At 41.0% G+C, this 18,854-nt stretch overlaps 1 protein-coding gene across 1 annotated transcript in view; it reads right to left on the bottom strand.

Moving 5' to 3' along the window:
• LOC306858184 (lysine-specific demethylase RSBN1L-like) overlaps positions 1–18,854 on the bottom strand; it is a 38,418-nt gene that overhangs the window by 17,779 nt on the left and 1,785 nt on the right. Inside the window, 2 exon segments of the mRNA XM_079398599.1 lie at positions 9,953–10,554; positions 17,447–17,617. Coding sequence (XP_079254725.1) covers positions 9,953–10,554; positions 17,447–17,617 — 773 coding nt within the window.

Raw genomic sequence — 18,854 nt, 5'->3', positions numbered from 1 at the left:
CACACAGCTCCAGAGATCTGTTGAAGATTTGTGTAAAGATGGGGGCCAATTGGTCAGCACAGACTTTTAGACAGGCAGGTGAAATACCGTCTGGTCCTGAAGCTTTCCTAGATTTCTGTTTTCTGAAGACCCGGTTCACATCCTCTACACAGACTTTAAACGCAGGTAGAATGGTGGGGGAGGGAGTAAGAGGGGTTGCAGGGGGGGAAGGTGAATGTGTGAAGTGCAGATCAGAGCGGGTGCTGGGTGTCAGTCTGGCCTTTTCAAATCTGCAGTAAAACACATTGAGATCATCAGCCAGTTGATTCTCCAGACTGTGGGGGTGGTGTCTTGTACATGGTGATGTTCCTCAGACCAGTCCATACCGACGCCGGATCGTTGGCTGAAAGTTCTTTTTTCAACTTCTCAGAGTAGTTCTTTTTAGCCACTCTGATCTCCTTTGTTAGTCTGTTCCTGGCCTGGTTGGGGTCTGATTCTGAAGATGGCGCCGATGTGTGTGGCTTGCCGTCCGTCGCTCCATGTGTTGTTTGTTTGTTTGTTTATTTTAACTTGTTTTATATGCCAGCCGCTGCGTTGCGCCTCACTGGTACTGACATATGATCGGGCACCTCTTTTAAATCTGCAAGTTTCTGCAAATGCGTTGTTACTACGGAGTGGCTCTTACTATACCCCTCCTCCCATACTATCGTCTATACCTGGGTACCTACGCCGCTGGCCTTGTTCCTTACCGGCCTGGAGGCGGAGGCGACGCCGGGGTAAACGGGGTGGCATTGCTGTTAAGCTAAGGCTGGCGCTGCTGAATCATCGAGAGGGTTTCTGTTCGGATGGAGTTTTTGAAGATCGTGCTGTTCGTCGGCGCTCCCTGGATCCAATTCGGGAGTGGATAATCCCCCTGGCTCCGACTGCGGCGGTCCCGGTCTTTGATGTATATTCTCCTGCCTTTTCTCCTCGTTTTTATCGTGGAGGAGTGTGTTTGAAACATCTTCGTTCTCTACCTCGGGCAAAGCAACGCAAGGAATCTACCACAAACCCTCTGCATCTAAGGATGACTCTAATTAACACCAGATCGGTAACTAACAAGACTTTCATTTTAAGTGACTTGTTCTCCTCTCGAAAATTGGACTTTTTATTTCTTACTGAAACCTGGCTCTGTCCAGGTGATTTGAGCCCTTTCTCTGAACTTCTGCCACCTAAATGTTTGTTTTTTAATTCCCCACGCACAACTGGTCGGGGTGGCGGACTTGTCTCTATTTTTAAAGATCATTTCATCTGTCGCTCAGTGGCGAGTAGTACCTACAACAGCTTTGAACTTCAGTTGTTTGTTTTGGAACTTGGCGATCCGCTTTTGATAGCGGTAATTTATTGACCGCCAAAATCTAATACGAACTTTTTAACGGAGTTTGCTGAGTTCCTGGGTGATGTGACTCCGAAATATGATAAGGTTCTTGTACTCGGCGATTTTAATGTTCATGTTTGTTGCATGAATGATCACATAGCTAAGGAGTTTACCCATTTACTAAATGCTTTTGATTTTTCTATCGGGGTTAATGCTCCCACTCATAAGGGTGGCCATATACTTGACTTGGTGCTTCTGCATGGACTTAGTATCACTGATTTAGAAATATGCGAAAATGGCTTTTCTGACCATAAGACTGTTATGTTTACTGTCTCATGTTCTGCTGTTGCACCTACAGTCTCATTTTGTGGCCGCCTTTCTCGGTGTATTACTCCCACTACTAAAGACTCTTTTTTATCAATTTTTCATGAAGTGATGCCATCTATTGTCAATTTTCCCTGTGATGCTAGTGTTGAGGAGCTCCTCTCCAGGTTTAATTTCACCTGTTCAAACGTTTTAAATGCTGTGGCTCCTTTTAGGACTTTTCAGTCTAAAACTCGTTCTGAACCCTGGATTGATGATTCCATTCGTTCTCTTAGGCGATGTTGTAGAAGAGCAGAACGGAAATGGAAAAAGGACAGGCTTTATGTTTCTTTTGAGATTTTACAGGACACTCTATTCAAATATCAGAAAGCAGTGAAAAAAGCAAAATGCCAACATTTGTCAGCTATTATTAATAAGAACTGCTCTAGTCCAAAGACTCTCTTTAATATTATTAATGCTACTCTCAACCCTTCGGCCGGTCTAGCCCCTGGGGTTTCTTCTCCATCATGTGAAGAATTTTTGTTATTTTTTGATAGGAAAATTAGGGATCTCCGGCTGGGGATAACGCCCTCTTTTTCTAATCCATCAAACCCCTCTATCTCTACTACTTTTTTTAGTCAGTTTGAACTGGTCTCACGTTCAGATTTGCTGGAAATAGTTGAGCAGCTTAAACCTTCGGGCTCATCTTTGGATATAATTCCCCCTTTTTTATTTAAGCAAATTTTTACTGATGTTGCCGCGTATCTCTTGATTATAATTAATCGCAGTTTAGAATCTGGTATTATGCCTGATTGCTTAAAGCATGCAGTAGTTTATCCATTGCTCAAAAATCAGAATCTGGACTCATCAGTTTTAACGAATTTTAGGCCTATTTCTAATTTGCCTTTCATTTCCAAGATTCTGGAAAAAATTGTTTTCTCACAGCTGCAAAGTTTTTTAGCTGATAACTTAATGTTTGAAACATTTCAGTCAGGTTTTCGTAAATGCCATTCCACTGAGACTGCGCTTTTGAAGGTTCTTAATGATATTTTAATATCATGTGATTCTGGGGATTTTGCAGTTCTTGTGCTCTTAGATTTGACGGCCGCTTTCGATACAGTTGACCATGCTATTCTCATTGATCGATTAGAACATTGCATTGGTTTAAGAGGTATAGCTCTAGATTGGTTTAAATCGTATTTTGCAAATAGGAGTTTTTCAGTCAAGATGGGTGAACATTACTCGAGAAATGCTTCTTTACCTTGTGGGGTTCCCCAGGGTTCCATTCTGGCTCCTCTGCTTTTTTCTCTTTATATGCTCCCTCTTGGCTCGATTTTTAGAAAACATGGATTATCATTTCACTGCTATGCGGATGACACTCAGGTTTATCTGCCTGTTAAACGGAATTCTGTGGGTTTTGAGTCTCTTATGGCACGTTTGGCGGATGTGAAGGCTTGGCTTTCATTAAATTTCTTAATTTTTAATGAAAAGAAAACTGAAATTATTGTTTTTAGCCCTTCTGAATCTTTAGATTCCCCAAAATTGGATCTGGGTGAGATGTCTCCATGTCTGAAACCATGGGTAAAAAACCTGGGATTAATTTTTGATGATGGCTTAAAGTTTGACCGTCAAATAAATTCAGTAGTCAAAGCTTGCTTTTTTCAGCTGCGTTTACTCTCTAAAGCAAAGCCTTTTCTTTCTTTTAAAGATTTTTAAAAAGTAATTCACGCTTTTATTTTATCTAGGCTGGACTACTGTAACTCACTTTATTTTGGAATTAGCCAGACAGCTATATCCCGCTTGCAGCTTGTTCAAAACGCTGCGGCTCGACTTTTGAGCGGGGTCAAGAAGAGGGAGCATATTACTCCTATTTTACGCTCATTACATTGGTTGCCTGTTTGTTTTAGAGTGGATTTTAAAGTTTTGCTCCTCGTTTATAAATCTCGAAATGGTTTGGCTCCTACCTATCTTTGTGAGTTACTGACTGACTATCAACCCATTAGATCCCTTCGGTCTTCCAACCAGGATCTATTGTTTACACCTAGGTCGAGGCTTAAGTGCAGGGGTGATCGTGCCTTTTGTATTGCTGCCCCCAGGCTTTGGAACGCCTTGCCACTCTCCATTAGACAAGCTTCTTCTGTTAATATCTTCAAGTCCAGGCTAAAGACATTTTTATTTTCTAAAGCGTATGGCTGACGGCATAGTTAAATGTCATAATTTTACTGTTTGTTCATTGTGTGTGTTTTTCTGTTTTTAAAGTCTTACTGGAAAGCACATTGGTCGACAGAAGTTGAAATTAATTGTGCTATATAAATAAATGGTCATTGTCATTGTCATTGTCATTGGTTATACAAGATTTTATCCCCACTTCTGTAAGCGTCCTCTTTGGCCTGACGAAGCTGTTTGAGTTTCCCAGTAAACCACGGTTTATCATTATTGAATGATAAGAATGTCCTGGTGGGGATGCATATATCCTCACAGAAACTGATATATGATGTTACAGTCTCTGTGAGTTCATCCAGATCGGTGGCAGCGGCTTCAAAAACACTCCAATCAGTGAGGTCAAAACAAGCTTTTAAATCTTGCTCTGCTTCATTAGTCCATCTCTTAACAGTTCTTAATACAGGCTTAGAAGATTTGAGTTTTTGCCTATAGGTCGGTATGAGATGAACCAAACAGTGATCAGAGAGCCCCAGAGCTGCCCGTGGGACAGAGTGATATGCATCTTTAATTATTGTGTAACAATGATCCAATATATTACTGTCTCTGGTGGGACATGTAACATGCTGTCTGTATTTTGGCAGTTCGCGGGAGAGATTTGCTTTATTAAAATCTCCAAGAATGATTAAAAAAGAGTCCGGGTACCTTTGCTCTGTTTCAGATATTTGTTCGGCCAGCTGTTGCATCGCGGCGCTCACGCACGCGTCCGGAGGCACGTACACATTCACGAGAATGAAGGAGGAAATCTCTCGGGGTGAATAGAACGGCTTACAGTTTATGAAGAAGGCCTCCAAATTAGGAGAACACATCTTCTTCAGAGTTGTTACATCTGAACACCAACCTTCATTTATGTAGAAACATAGTCCACCACCTCTCGTTTTCCCCGTTAGCTCCGTGATGCGGTCTGATCTGAACAGCTGATATCCCGGCAAATGAAGCATGTTATCCGGGATGTTTTCACTCAGCCAGGTTTCAGTGAAGCACAATGCAGCAGAGTTTGTAAAGTCCTTATTTGTGTGGGTGAGGAGAAGTAGTTCATCCATTTTGTTAGGAAGGGATCGGAGATTCGCTAGATGAATGCTTGGGAGCGCAGTTCGGAAGCCGCGTTCGCGGAGTTTAACCAGCGCGCCGGCGCGCTTCCCTCTTTTCCGTCTGAGCGCGCGTTTGACTAGGACCGCTGCCCCTCCGACCAAAACATCCAACAAAGCGTCTGAATAATCAAAAACCGGAAAAAAATTGTCCGGTGTGTGCTGCCTTATGTCCAGTAGTTCGTCTCTGGTAAAACTGACAGTAAGAGAATAACTAAACACAGAACAAACAAACAAAAACAACAAAAGTACGGGAGCGTTCCACACCACAGCAGCCATACGCGGCGCTATCTTACCATTGAATTTTTCTTTCTTATAGATTTTTCTTTTATGCCAAAAATCATTAGGACATTAAGTAAAGATCATGTTCCATGAAGATATTTTGTAAATTTCCTACTGTAAATATATCAAAACTTCATTTTTGATAAGTAATATGCATTACTTATCAAAAATCTCACATCTCATCTCTCATCACATCTCATCTTTAGATCAGATGTGCTAAAACATTAGCCACATTTAAATCCAGACTCAAAACTCATCTGTTTAACTGTGCATTTGAATGAGCACTGTGCTATATGTCCGAACTGACTGCAATGAATTTTATGTATAATCATTTTCTTTAAATTCATTTTAAATCAATTTCTATATAACCTTAAATTTCCTTGTTTTTATTATTTTTATTTTCATATTTTTATTGATTTTTAATGTCTATTTCACTTTCTTTTATGTAAAAGCACTTTGAATTACCACTGTGTATGAAATGTGCTATATAAATAAACTTGCCTTGCCTTGCCTTGCTAAGAACTTCATTTGGACAACTTTAAAGGAGATTTTCTCAATATAGGATTTTTTTGCTCCCTCAGATTCCAGTTTTTCAAATATTGTCCTATCCTAACAAACCATATATCAATGGAAAGCTTATTTATTCAGCTTTCAGATTCTATATAAATCTCAGTTTTGAAAAATTGACCCTTATGACTGGTTTTGTGGTCCAGGGTCACATATGTTTTTAGATATTTTATGTTTAGATATTTATTTTGTGGGAGTCTCACAAAGCATTTTATTCTCCCGCATACACACGAGTTTCTACCTATAAAACTCGTGACTAAACTTTAAAGATGCTCTGAAGACAACAAGATGCTGTGCAGTCCCAAGTTTTGGAAAAACAGTCTTTGCATCGCCTTCCTTCTGATCCCAACATTAGAAAATTTATTTTATTTTTAATAAAGTTCCAGTCCGCGTCAGTAAGAACTTGGTCCAACTGTTTTCATTACATGATCACTATTGCTTTGTCTTTGTCTAGAACACGCAAGCGCTGCACATTGTTTACGAGCAGAGGAATGCACAAGCATGCACCCTGGTACTGTCATGAACGCACAGCAGAGAATGACACGGAAGAGAAGAAATTGTTGAAGTCATTATTTTTGTTTCCTTTGCACACAAAAAGTATTCTCATAGCTTCATAAGAGGCAGTCGTGGCCTAATGGATAGAGAGTTGGACTTGTAACCCAAAGGTCGTGGGTTCGAGTCTCAGGTCCGGCAGGGATTTTAGGAGCGGGGAGTGAATAACCAACACTGTCTCCACCTCAATACCACGACTGAGGTGAGACCCTTGAGCAAGGCACCTAACCTCCAACTGCTCCTCGGGCGCCGCAGCATTGGCTGCCCACTGCTCCAGGTGCATGTTCACTACTGTGTGTACACTTGGATGGGTTAAATGCAGAGCACAAATTCAGAGTATAGGTCACCATACTTGGCCACGCACTACTTCCCTTTTTTTCCCTTTCATAAGATTACGGTTAAACCACTGATGTCACATGGACCATTTTATCAATGTCCTTACTACATTTCTGGTCCTTGAACGTGTCAGTTGCTTTGCTGTCTATGGAGGGTCAGAGAGAGCTCTTGGATTTCATCAACAATATCTTAATTTGTGTTCCGAAGATGAACAAAGGTCTTAAGGGCTTGGAAAAACATGATGGTGAGTAATTAATGACAGAATTTTAATTTTGGGGTGAACTAACCCTTTAATGCTGAGAGTTTTTTTTAAAATCAAACATGGTTTTAATGAAAAATAATATATAAATGATATAAAAATATATAATGATATTAAAATATGAAACGCTAATACTAACTGTCCGGACTTTTATAGTGGTTTATCGTTCATCCCTACTAGAAGTCATACTGTATCTAGACATGACCGTGAACAATTATTTATTACAAATTATTCCATTTTTGAATGCATTATAAGAATATTTTTCCCATCAACTGGTCACACTGCACAACACCACTCTATGCTGCGTCAAAGACGCGTGTGCTCTCTGATGTAAACAAGCACGGATGAGAAGCGCATGGCGGAGCGAGAGAGAGATGCTCTGAATGAAAACACATTCAGCCGAAATGCAGCTGTTACCCTGGAAACAAAGCAGCTGCCCTACATTCTAAATCATATTTAAATAATTTAAATAGAAATTCAGATTTTTGTATTCGCTATGGTGTTCATCACAGTGGTGGCAAGTACTTAAATATTTAGACTTAATAGGCTATTTATTTTCGAAATGTGTTTACATTTTAATCTGGACTACAACAGTTATTAAACCTGAAACCAGTTATATTTTATGACAACATTTTTTTGCAACTAAATTTCAACACCGCGATAATACCGTATACCGTGATAAAAGCATTAGCAATTAATCGCAACATGAAAATTTGATACGTCATATGCCTAACTGTATCATTGTGTGTGCGCGCGTGTGTGTGTGTGCATGCGTGTGTAGCCCAAACACAGAGATAAACGACAACAACAAACTCTAAAACGTCAACAAGAAGAGGAAACATTTTCAGGACAAAAATGGCCACTAAGTACAGATATCATGAGAGACAGAGGAGGACAGTGGGTGTTTTGACTCAAGTACTCGAGTAAAATCACACACACACACACACACACACACACGTCAGACAGTCTCTGACTCTCCGTCTGTCCAGCCGTTTCAATCGTCTAAACACACAAGCTTGATCACATGATCATAAACGCAAACATGAACAGTATGCTATTAATAAATGAATGATGCAGTGCCAATGAATCGCTGTGTGTGGTCATGTGATCACTCCAGTACAGTGAGCTCTTCAGGAACCAGGGGAATATGAAGTGAGCAGTGCATGATGACATCACTCACGTCATGTCCAGGCTGCAAATGCCTGCATGTCTGACTCATCTCTGCCTGACATACAGCAGAACAAACACAGCTAGGGCTCGCCCGCTCTGGCAGTGTGTCCAGCCGTTTTATGGAGGTCACGTTTCTATTAATGGTACAAACGGAGGAAGAGCAGATGCTGTTTCTAATGAGAAGATTGTCAAACATCAGATCTCACGGGTCGGCCTGTCTCAGTGTTTATGATAAAGTGTGTGTGAGAGAGAGAGAGAGAGTGACAATCCTAAGAGCTCACAGGTCACAACACACACAAACACATTGTCATCTTGATCTGCGGCCATTGCTCTGCTGCAGAAACACAGCTTTACTATTCATTAAAACCAGACGATTCCAGTGTAGCGGCAAAGATAATCTAGCAAAAACAGAGCTTCTCGTCTTAACGGTAAAGTACAATTCACCATCCAGCTACAGTCATCAACAATAACTCCGATCAGATCAAGCAGAACCAGCTCTGCACATCAACAGGTGGATCAGGCTCCGTTTAACTCAGTCCAGGCCCTTGTTATTTCTAGACTGGAGTACTGCACACTCTTCTGACTAGACTTCCATCATGTGCTCCACCTGCTCTAACGAGTCTACACACCGTCCAGAAACCTGCGGTCAACGACTGAGCGACGCTGTGAGGCACCATCACAGAGAGGCACAAAATCACTTTCCACAACGTTTTCATTCGCTGTTCCTCGCTGGTGGAATGATCTTCCCAACCCTATAAGAAACGCTGATTCTCAGACAGTATTTAATACACAGCTGAAAACTCGTGAGCACTTCACTGCTTCCAGCTGCCTCTTTAAAACACTACTGTATTACTAGCAGTTTTCCCCTACTGTATACTGTTGCTGTGGGTTGTTTTGTTTTTGTCCGTGGGTTGAAGCGAAAGCCCTCGCCTAATCCTTAAGTCCTAACATGACTTTAACCTTCAACCCCGGAAGGAGGATTTGACCCCCCAGAATGTCATTTTGATAGCTAGTTTTCCCCACACTAGTTTTGAGCAGCAAATCGGGCTGGTTTTGTTATGTAGACCTGGCAACCCTGATTACCAGCACTTCTTCTTAATTTTTGGCTCCTTAAGATAAATTGCTTGTTGTGTTCTTCATTTGTAAATCACAATGAATAAAAATGTTTGTTAAATAAGTATGTAGACAAACACACAGCATTAGAGGTGAATCTTCACTGGCTTCATGATTTAATACTTGTCATCCAGTAATCTACTTCATGTTGTCATGATACTAAACTTTCAGAAACCATTACCAATCCAGTGAAATGCAATGACTGTTCATACCACATATAATAAAACATTTTTGTAAATATTTTAATTTATACAAATATTTAAGTACTTCAAATAGTATTGAATAATAATAACAACTCAAATTACTCAACTCATATGCAGTTGAGTAATTGTCAAGTAAATACACCTTCAAAACAGAAATAGAAAGATTCAAGATGCATCAGAAAATTGTAGGCTATTTTTCCCTCCCACTACATGACATATCAACACATTACGATCATCCGGGGCCTCGTGAATGAACATTGTTTTATAGAGTGCAAATGTACACATAAAAATTTTTAAATTTATTAAAACAGATGGTGCACACATAAAAACCAAAAATCGTGTGCATACATTGATTTCTAAATACTAATGCGCAAAATGTACTTTTGGCCACCCATGTTGTGTGTCTGCAGCACTGATCTGTTATTCTAGTCGTTTGTTTGCTGATGTTTGACCGTCTCGCGCTCGTGTAACGTCTGAACCTCCAAACACCCAGCAGTGCAACACAACCTGTGCATCTACTAACCTGAGCGTGGAAGTTTGCCATAGAAGTCGTCTCGATGTCCTTCTTCCCCAGGATCTCCATTTTGACGGGCGAGTTGGGGAACTTAGTAGAGAAGTACTCCAGGAAGTCTGGGAGGTAGGAGGCAGCGCCGTGAATCACGCCCATCACGTAGTTAGCGGCTCCGTCCTGGTCCTCGCTAAACGATAACATTACAAACTCCTGCGCGAACCTCTGCATCTCCACAGGAGACAGGACAGACAGCTCCTTGCTGTAGGCGTGAGCCACCAGAGCGCCTCCGTTGGGCTGGTGCTCCACGTGAACCAGACAGCCGAACTCCAGCCGGTCCAGGCCGGGCAGTTTAGCGGCTCTGGCCTCGCCGTCACTGTTCTCCTGCTTCAGGCCGCTGACGGAGCTCAGAGCGTCGCCCTGCTGGACCGGAGGCGGCGACAGCTTGAATTCTGAGCCAGATTTGGGGAGATCAGAACACACCGTCTGGATAGATTTGCTGTACATCTTGGGCCACTTCCGCTTTTCACCCTCTTTGTGTTTCTTTTTCTTTTTCTTCTTGATCTTTTTCATCAGTAAATCCTCAGCGGAGTCGATCTTCGGCTTCTCTCGGTCACCTACAGCACAGGAGAAAGAGGATTAATTTACAGAAACATCCTCAGAACGAGAGTGATTTGGCATCCTTGCAAACAGCAGAGCTAATGAAGACAGGAGCAGACAGTGGTGAATCAGTCGAGGTCAGTAAATCTCCAGAGTGCTTCAGATCAGCGAGAGCTAAAGGTGAGATGTCTGTGAGATGTGAGCTTTTGTTAGTCATGTTTGAGTAAATCCACTAGTTGAGCACTCATTCAGAGACAACTAGCAAAAACTCTGTAACAATTATCCCACATGTCCACCAGCATCCCAAATGTGACCCTGGTGCACAAAAGCAGTCATGAGTAACACAGGAATATTTGTAGCAATAGCCAACAATACATTGTATGGCTCAAAATTATGCAATTTTCTTTTATGGCAAAAATCATTAGAATATTAATTAAAGATCATGTTCCATGAAAATATTTTGTAAATTTCCTACCATAAATATATTAAAACTTAATTTTTGATTAGTAATATGCATTGCTAAGAACTTCATTTGAACAACTTTAAAGGAGATTTTCTCAATATTTAGATTTTTTTGCTCCCTCAGATTCCAGATTTTCTAATAGTTGTATCTCAGACAAATATTGTCTTATCATAACAAACCATATATCAATGGGAAGATTATTTATTCAGCTTTCAGATAATGTATAAATCTCAATTTCAAAAAATTTACTCTTATGGCTGGGTTTGTGGTCCATGGTCACAAATAATAGACACTAATAGAACAAATACAGAAACGGACAATCTAATTGACCCCGATGGCCGACCATCAAACCACTTTGACCATGAACACACTCACCGGACACAAACTCACTAGAGAGACGAGCAGACGCAGGAAAACATTGCGTTCACGCTGTCATCAGAACCAAACTGGCACACAGTTATACAAGTCTGTGAAACGCTGAGTCCGTCTGTCACCATATGAATGATCCGACTCTTAACAGTTTATTAACGCTCTTCTTACCAACTTACTAATGACTTATCTACTTCTCTTTCATTAAATTCTTTAATGACACTCATTTTATACGTTTTACAAAAATATATGGTGAGAAACATAATATTTTTTGTCATGTGAATAAAAATCGAGATGCAAAAACAACATGCAACTAATGTGCTACTTTCATTAATAATGTGACATGATTAGTTAGTTGAGTCATCAGTTGTGTACAAACGATCGTGTGTGTTTAACACAATCTAGGGGCGACAATGACAAACACTGGTGTCAAAAGTATTCACATTCATTACTCAAGTAGAAGTATAGATACTAGGGTTTAAAAAGACTTTGTAGAAGTTGAAGTATCAACAAGTAAAAGTGTAAAAATACTGGTTTCAAAACTACTTAAAGTATAAAAGTAAAAGTAATGGAAGGAAAAATAAATGCCATTAAGGACAAAAGCTTAGGCCGCGGCACAGGGGCCTATTGTGCACTACCCCACCTCCTCAAAAAAAAATTTTTCAAAAGGCCATAATGACTATAATGTTATATTAAAATGTTAATGTTGAAAAATGTGGGATGCACTAGGCTACCTGTTTCAGCCGGATATGTGCCCACTGAAAATGAACGCATTTTAGTACAATGCAAATACATTAAAAACCATATATGTGTACTACTGAGCATTAACGTGTTTCTTGGAGCGGAAGATATGATGACTAGTTGCCTGTAAGTATTGTAATGGTGCAAAAAGTCAAACTTCAGAGGCATGTCATCAATAACCTTTATTGGAATGTAAATGTACATCCAAGCTTAGCTGCAGGAATCTGTGAGGGCAACGGACGAAGAGAAAGCACCCGTTTGATAAATGAGCCAGTAGTGGAGAAATATAATAACTTTTAAGAAATAATCTTTTTTGAGTGTGACGTGATATGTGTCATGTGCAGGTGCGATGGATTGCGTACAAACCCTATCCGGATGGCGCGATTTCTCTGGATAGTGTGACGAGTCGGCTGCCTCCCCCCTGTCCATCATCACCACCCCGTCCCATATTCGCCGCCCTTCACCAGGCTCCCGACAGGAGTGGGTGTGTGAGAGAGGAGGGGCGCTGAAACAGCCAGGGCTGGCGGCGTGTGATGAGGCGCACCTGACGTGAATAGAGCCTCATCACCGCCGCCGTTAAATGCTGAACGCGCCTCTCCTCGTGAGACCGGTCTCTCCCCCGTGCATGCACGCTGGTGTCCTCGTGGGTCCAGGAAGGGAGCGTCGAGGAGGACTGCCGCACCCGTTAGGCGGCTGACGGGCTAGGATGCCGAGCCGCCGAGTCCCCCAGAAGTGCCGGGATCCCGAAGATGGACGAAGCCGCGCCAGAGACGCCGCCGCCACTCGCTCCCGGCCCCGAGAGGGGAGCGCGTGCGGCCACCGGACTCCGCCCCTTCCCTGGACCCTTCCCTCCTGAACACTGCCCTCCTGCACAGCCCCGCAGCACGACGAGGACACCAGATCCCCGTTTATTTTGGACACTTTTCCCCCTTTGGACACTTTATTTTGATATATTGTTTAATAAAAACCTCTCCGAGGCTTGACGCCACGCCCACTGTGTCTGTCGTTGGCTCCTCCCGCCACAATAGGTTTTTATTTTATTTTTATTTTTTTTGAGCGATGACCAAGGGCGATTTTCATTTTAGGGGGGCTCAGCTCCCAATGATGGTATAATAATAAAAAATAAATAAATATTTACAAAAAAAATTATTAATAGGGTAGGATGGTATATAGGGGTGGGCGATATGGGAAAAATATCATATCACGATTTTTTATAGAAATATCACGATTCACGATTTTTATCACGATTCTTTGTTAGTTTTACTATTTTGGTTTTACAAGTTGTCTGAGCATTACAGCCAAACTAGAAAGACAAAGATGCATGGCAGATATTTAGGCCAAAGTGGGCGAAGATAAAAAAATCTTTGTCATTATTTTATTTTTCTTATTAAAAAATAAGAACAAAGATACACATTACAAATACACATAATATACAAATAAAACAAACAGTGCTTTATTTCCAGGTACAATAGGTGTATTTAGCAGAGCATTCAATGAAATTGAATGAACAAATATAAAAATAAAACACTAGATAGACTGATTCCTAAAGCAACTGTATTAAAGTGTTTCAGTCAAGAATAGTGAGGGATTTTTCTCTTTGTGTTTTGTTGTTTTGTTAACGTTAAATGAATAGTTCCCCCAAAAATAAATATTCTGTCATCTGTCTGTCAATTCTGTCATAATGTTGTATTTTTATATCATCATTTACTCAAAAGTTGTTTTAAACCTGAATGAGTTTCTTTCTTCTGCTGAACATTTATAAATGCTATTTTGAAGAAGGTGGAAAACCAAACAGTTGCTGGTCCTCAGTGACTTCCATAGGATTTTTCTTTCCTACTATCAAAGTCAATGTGGACCAGCAACTGTTTGGTTTTCCACTGAGTAAATAATGACAGAAATTAAATTTTAGGGTGAACTATCCCTTTAATGACAGTCGACAGCACGTTTAGTGTCCTGTCCCTTTAAGAGCTGCACGCATCTAATATACAGGCATGCATCCGTTTCTCTCTTAACTATTTACTTTCATTTTAGAGATAACCAACTCAGTCTGTATGTAAACCTTGTGTGTTTTGACAGTATTAGCGCAAAATATAACTTAGTTGAGTAATCAGGCGCTGTTAGACAGGCGTTTTAGTGTCCGTGCTTCAGGTGTATGCGCTCAGAACAAGCGCAGGTCAGACCAGCTCGTGAATTAAAAATTTAACCAGCAAGGCTTGTATGCAAATAATGTACTTTTGCGATCGCGAATAAGTGCAGTGTCCTGTCTGAGTAACTCTACTGCTGTATGTCGTTTTGTACAGTATACAGAGACGGCGGCGCCAGAACTGTATTTGACAATGTGTGCGGTAGCGCGATACTACGATATTTCTTAAAAAGCAGATCGTGGAGACATTTTTATCGTCCACGATCAAAAATCGTCATATCGCACACCCCTAATGGTATACTAAACTTATTGCAGTATTCCACTGTATTGCATAGATGGGTATAACATCCGAGTACAAGCCAAATACAAGTCTACCTGATCTCTCACACACACACCTGTTTACTGTACAAACCAAAAATGTTACTGTTTGCATTACTAGTACAAATCTTTTTCTATGCTCAAGTACAAACAGAAAATTGTAAACATAAAACATCATATCACTTTAAACTTACACTGACTATCCATATTAGCAATATAAACAACACAGCTATAAGGCTGGACAATGGATTAAACTATGTGGGTGCTGTGATTAACTTTTAAAAGTAAAAAAATAAAAAATAAAAAAAACAGCAAAACTGAAGCAGTCTGTGAGAAGGACACACAATGTTTCAATCTCTGTCAATCACTCTGATATGCAATTAAAATGAGTGCACTGACTGAGTGCTGTCTGTCACTGTCTTTAATCACTTCTATGTAGAACTGTATGGGAGTTAATGCCACATGCACTGTAATATTAAGTTCTATATTGAAAGCTAAATTTTCAAATAAAAATAGCAATAACGTGATCGTTTTATAAAGTATGCGTATAATGTGTTAAGGGCTTTCGCTGAAGGAAACAGCTGTGGTGTGATGAGTGCTGAATGCAGCGAAAACTTTACAGAAGATTGGAAACCGATTGCTTTCCCATGACTTTTTGTAAACTGTATTTAAGACAAAGAACTGCACAGATGTAGATATTATAACAATCTATCGATAAACACATTTACATTTACATTTAGCTGACGCTTTTATCCAAAGCGACTTACAATTGCTATATAGGTCAGAGGTTGCACGCCTCTGGAGCAACTAGGGGTTAAGTGTCTTGCTCAGGGACACATTGGTGTCTCACAGTGGATTCGAACCCGGGTCTCTCACACCAAAGGCATGTGTCTTATCCACTGCGCCATCACCACCCCATACACACGCCAACACACACCTTGTCCTCTCCTCTGCACCACCGCAGTCTGTGGATTGAAGAACGCGCAGAAAGATGGGGAGGAGCCGAAGTCTGCTGCCGTTTCAAATTTAAAGGGGGAGAATCGCAAGATTTTTAGGGGGAAATTTAGGGGTGCTAAAGCCCCCCTAAAAACGGCCTAGCAACGCCCATGACGATGACAAGCCGGAATGAAAACGAGCCGAAATGAAATAGGAGTAACGAGGCTATTTTTAAAATGTAAGGAGTAGAAAGTACAGATAATTGCGTGAAAATGTAAGGAGTAGAAGTAAAAAGTCGGCTGAAAAATAATTACTCCAGTAAAGTATAGATATCCAAAATTTCTACTTAAGTAAGGTAACGAAGTATTTGTACTTCGTTACTTGACACCTCTGATGACAAATAACATGTTTCCATAAATGAAGAGTCACAGAAGAAAGTATAGCAGCTGACGTGATGAAATCCCTGACTCTACTGATCCCGACTGCATCTGTGCCATGTAAATAGTTTTAAAAGATTATTTCTGATTGCTTGGAAAATTAAAAAAAAGTTTCAACACATGACCCAAACACAGTCGATTCAATATTACACATGGAAATCCGTCAGCGCGGATTTCAAACGGCGTTGTCTAGCATCCATCTGGCGAATCTCCGCTCTCTACCCAACAAAACGGACGAACTCCTTCTGCTCTCCCGGACAAACAAGGATTTTTCTAACTCTGCTGCCCTGTGTTTCATGGAAACCTGGCTGAATGGTGACATACCGGACAGCGCAATTCATCTGCCTAATTACCAGCTGATCAGAGCAGATCGCGACGCAGAATCAACGGGGAAATCGCGCGGCGGCGGGACGTGCTTTTACATCAATGAGAGGTGGTGTACAGATATAACTGTGTTAAAGAAGATGTGCTGCTCAGATCTAGAAACGCTCTTCATTAACTGCAAGCCGTTCTATTCGCCGCGGGAGTTCTGCTCGTTCATTCTCGTGAGTGTTTACATTCCACCGCAAGCGCACGTGAGCACAGCTCTACAGAAACTCACTGATCTGATCACAGAGAGTGAGCAACAACACCCGGACTCTGTTTTAATCATTCTCGGGGACTTTAATAAAGCAAGTCTCTCCCGCGAACTGCCAAAATACAGACAGCACATCACATGTCCCACCAGAGACAGTAATATATTGGATCACTGTTACACAACAATAAAGGATGCATATCACACTGTTCCACAAGCAGCTTTAGGACTCTCTGATCACTGTTTGATTAATCTTATTCCGTCCTACAGGCAGAAACTTAAATCTGCAAAGCCTGTATTAAGATCTGTTAAAAGATGGACTAACGAAACAGAGCGGGATTTACAAGCCTGTTTCTCTCTCACTGATTGGACTGTTTTTGAAGCTGCTGCCACCGATCTGGATGAGCTCACAGAGACTGTAACATCATATATCAGTTTCTGTGAGGATATGTGCATTCCTACCAGAACTCATCTAATCTACAATAATGACAAACCATGGTTCACTGTCAAACTCAGAATTATTGTCAGAATAATTCCTCTTTGCGGTTTTAAGAACTGTCTGGTACGGTTCCAGTTGTATTTCCACGTGAGCCTGGTACGGCGCAGCACGATTACAAACCGCTCTCGGCCCGGTTAGACAGCTGTGCTGGTAGTTTCTCCGTAGCTTGCTAAGCGCGCTATTTTGAGCAATGTTACACAAATTAGTAATAAAATCTAAAGAAATTTCTGATCATCCTCCATACCTCATATCATATGTAAACACTTGTGTTACCACGGCAACGACTGACGCATTTGAATTGCATTCCAAAGAGATACGTTTTTAGCCCCGCAGTGGAAAACGAAACCCTAACTGTACCGGCCGGCTCGGTTATGCAAAGAGAACCGTTCAGCACGATGGTGGAAAAGCGGTTACTGACAGATCGCTCACCTTTCTGCAGGATCTTCACCTCTCCATTCTCTCTCTTCATCTCCATCATCAGCTTATGTTTTTTTTTCTCCTTCATCTCTTTCTCCTGCTCTTTTTCTCTGTCCTTCTCTCTCTCTCTCTTCTTCTCGCCGTCTCTGTCTCTCGGTTTATCTTTGTCTTTGATGGTGTGATCTGTAGGAGAAAGAAACACATTGGACTGTTAAAAGAAACCAAAGCATTCACTGATGTCACGTTTCTCTGGTTCCTGGACTAAAGCGCCGTACAGAAGGTTCTGCGTGTGAACGACGGCCTGCTCAAAGACACAATAGTGAAAGTTTGTGAATTTACCAGCTCACGTCTTTAACTAGTAGTCACATTCCCCAACAGGTTCTCAAAGTATATTTTCATACACCTGGATAAACTGTCATGAAAAATAAGGTTTGAACAGCCCTAAAAAGAAGCTTTATTTTCTTTATGCCCAATGTAATTTTGGTCCTTTGTATGTTGAACACATTCTGAACAGGCCTCATGAGGTTCACGATCCTCGTACAAACACACACATCACGTTCACGCAGACAGATAAACAGACAGAGACAATGAAAAATGATCATTCTGTCATCATCTACTCCCTGATGCTGAAAGTCAGTCATGCAGGTTAGGAACGCTGTGAAGGTGAGCAAATAATGACGGACTGATCATGTTTGGGTGAAATATCTGCTCCAGCAAATTATCTATTGAACATTTTCTGAACCACTTCTGAGGTCGATCCACTGAAGGAAACAGCTTCTTCTGAGAAGCTTTATGATCCATTTACCGCTCCTGTCAGGAGCCTAACTGTTAGGAGTTAGTGTGAGTTAGTAGAAGTTAGTGTGAGTTAGTAGGAGTTAGTGTGAGTTAGTAGGAGTTAGTGCGAGTTAGTAGAAGTTAGTGTGAGCTAGTAGGAGTTAGTGTGAGTTAGTAGAAGTTAGTGTGAGTTAGTAGGAGTTAGTGTGAGTTAGTAGAAGTTAGTGTGAGTTAGTGTGAGCTAGTAGAAGTTAGTGTGAGTTAGTAGGAGTTAGTGTGAGTTAGTAGGAGTTAGTGTGAGTTAGTAGAAGTTAGTGTGAGCTAGTAGGAGTTAGTGTGAGTTAGTAGAAGTTAGTGTGAGTTAGTAGGAGTTAGTGTGAGTTAGTAGAAGTTAGTGTGAGTTAGTGTGAGCTAGTAGAAGTTAGTGTGAGTTAGTAGGAGTTAGTGTGAGTTAGTAGAAGTTAGTGTGAGTTAGTAGGAGTTAGTTTGAGTTAGTGTGAGCTAGTAGGAGTTAGTGTGAGTAGAAGTTAGTGTGAGTTAGTAGGAGTTAGTGTGAGTTAGTAGAAGTTAGTGTGAGTTAGTAGGAGTTAGTGTGAGTTAGTAGAAGTTAGTGTGAGTTAGTGTGAGCTAGTAGAAGTTAGTGTGA

Source organism: Barbus barbus (genome assembly GCF_936440315.1).
Source record: "Barbus barbus genome assembly, chromosome: 39".
NCBI classification, from domain to species: domain Eukaryota; kingdom Metazoa; phylum Chordata; class Actinopteri; order Cypriniformes; family Cyprinidae; genus Barbus; species Barbus barbus.
The sequence above is the reverse complement of the archived record's forward strand: the minus strand, read 5'-3'. Positions and strand labels throughout refer to the sequence as shown.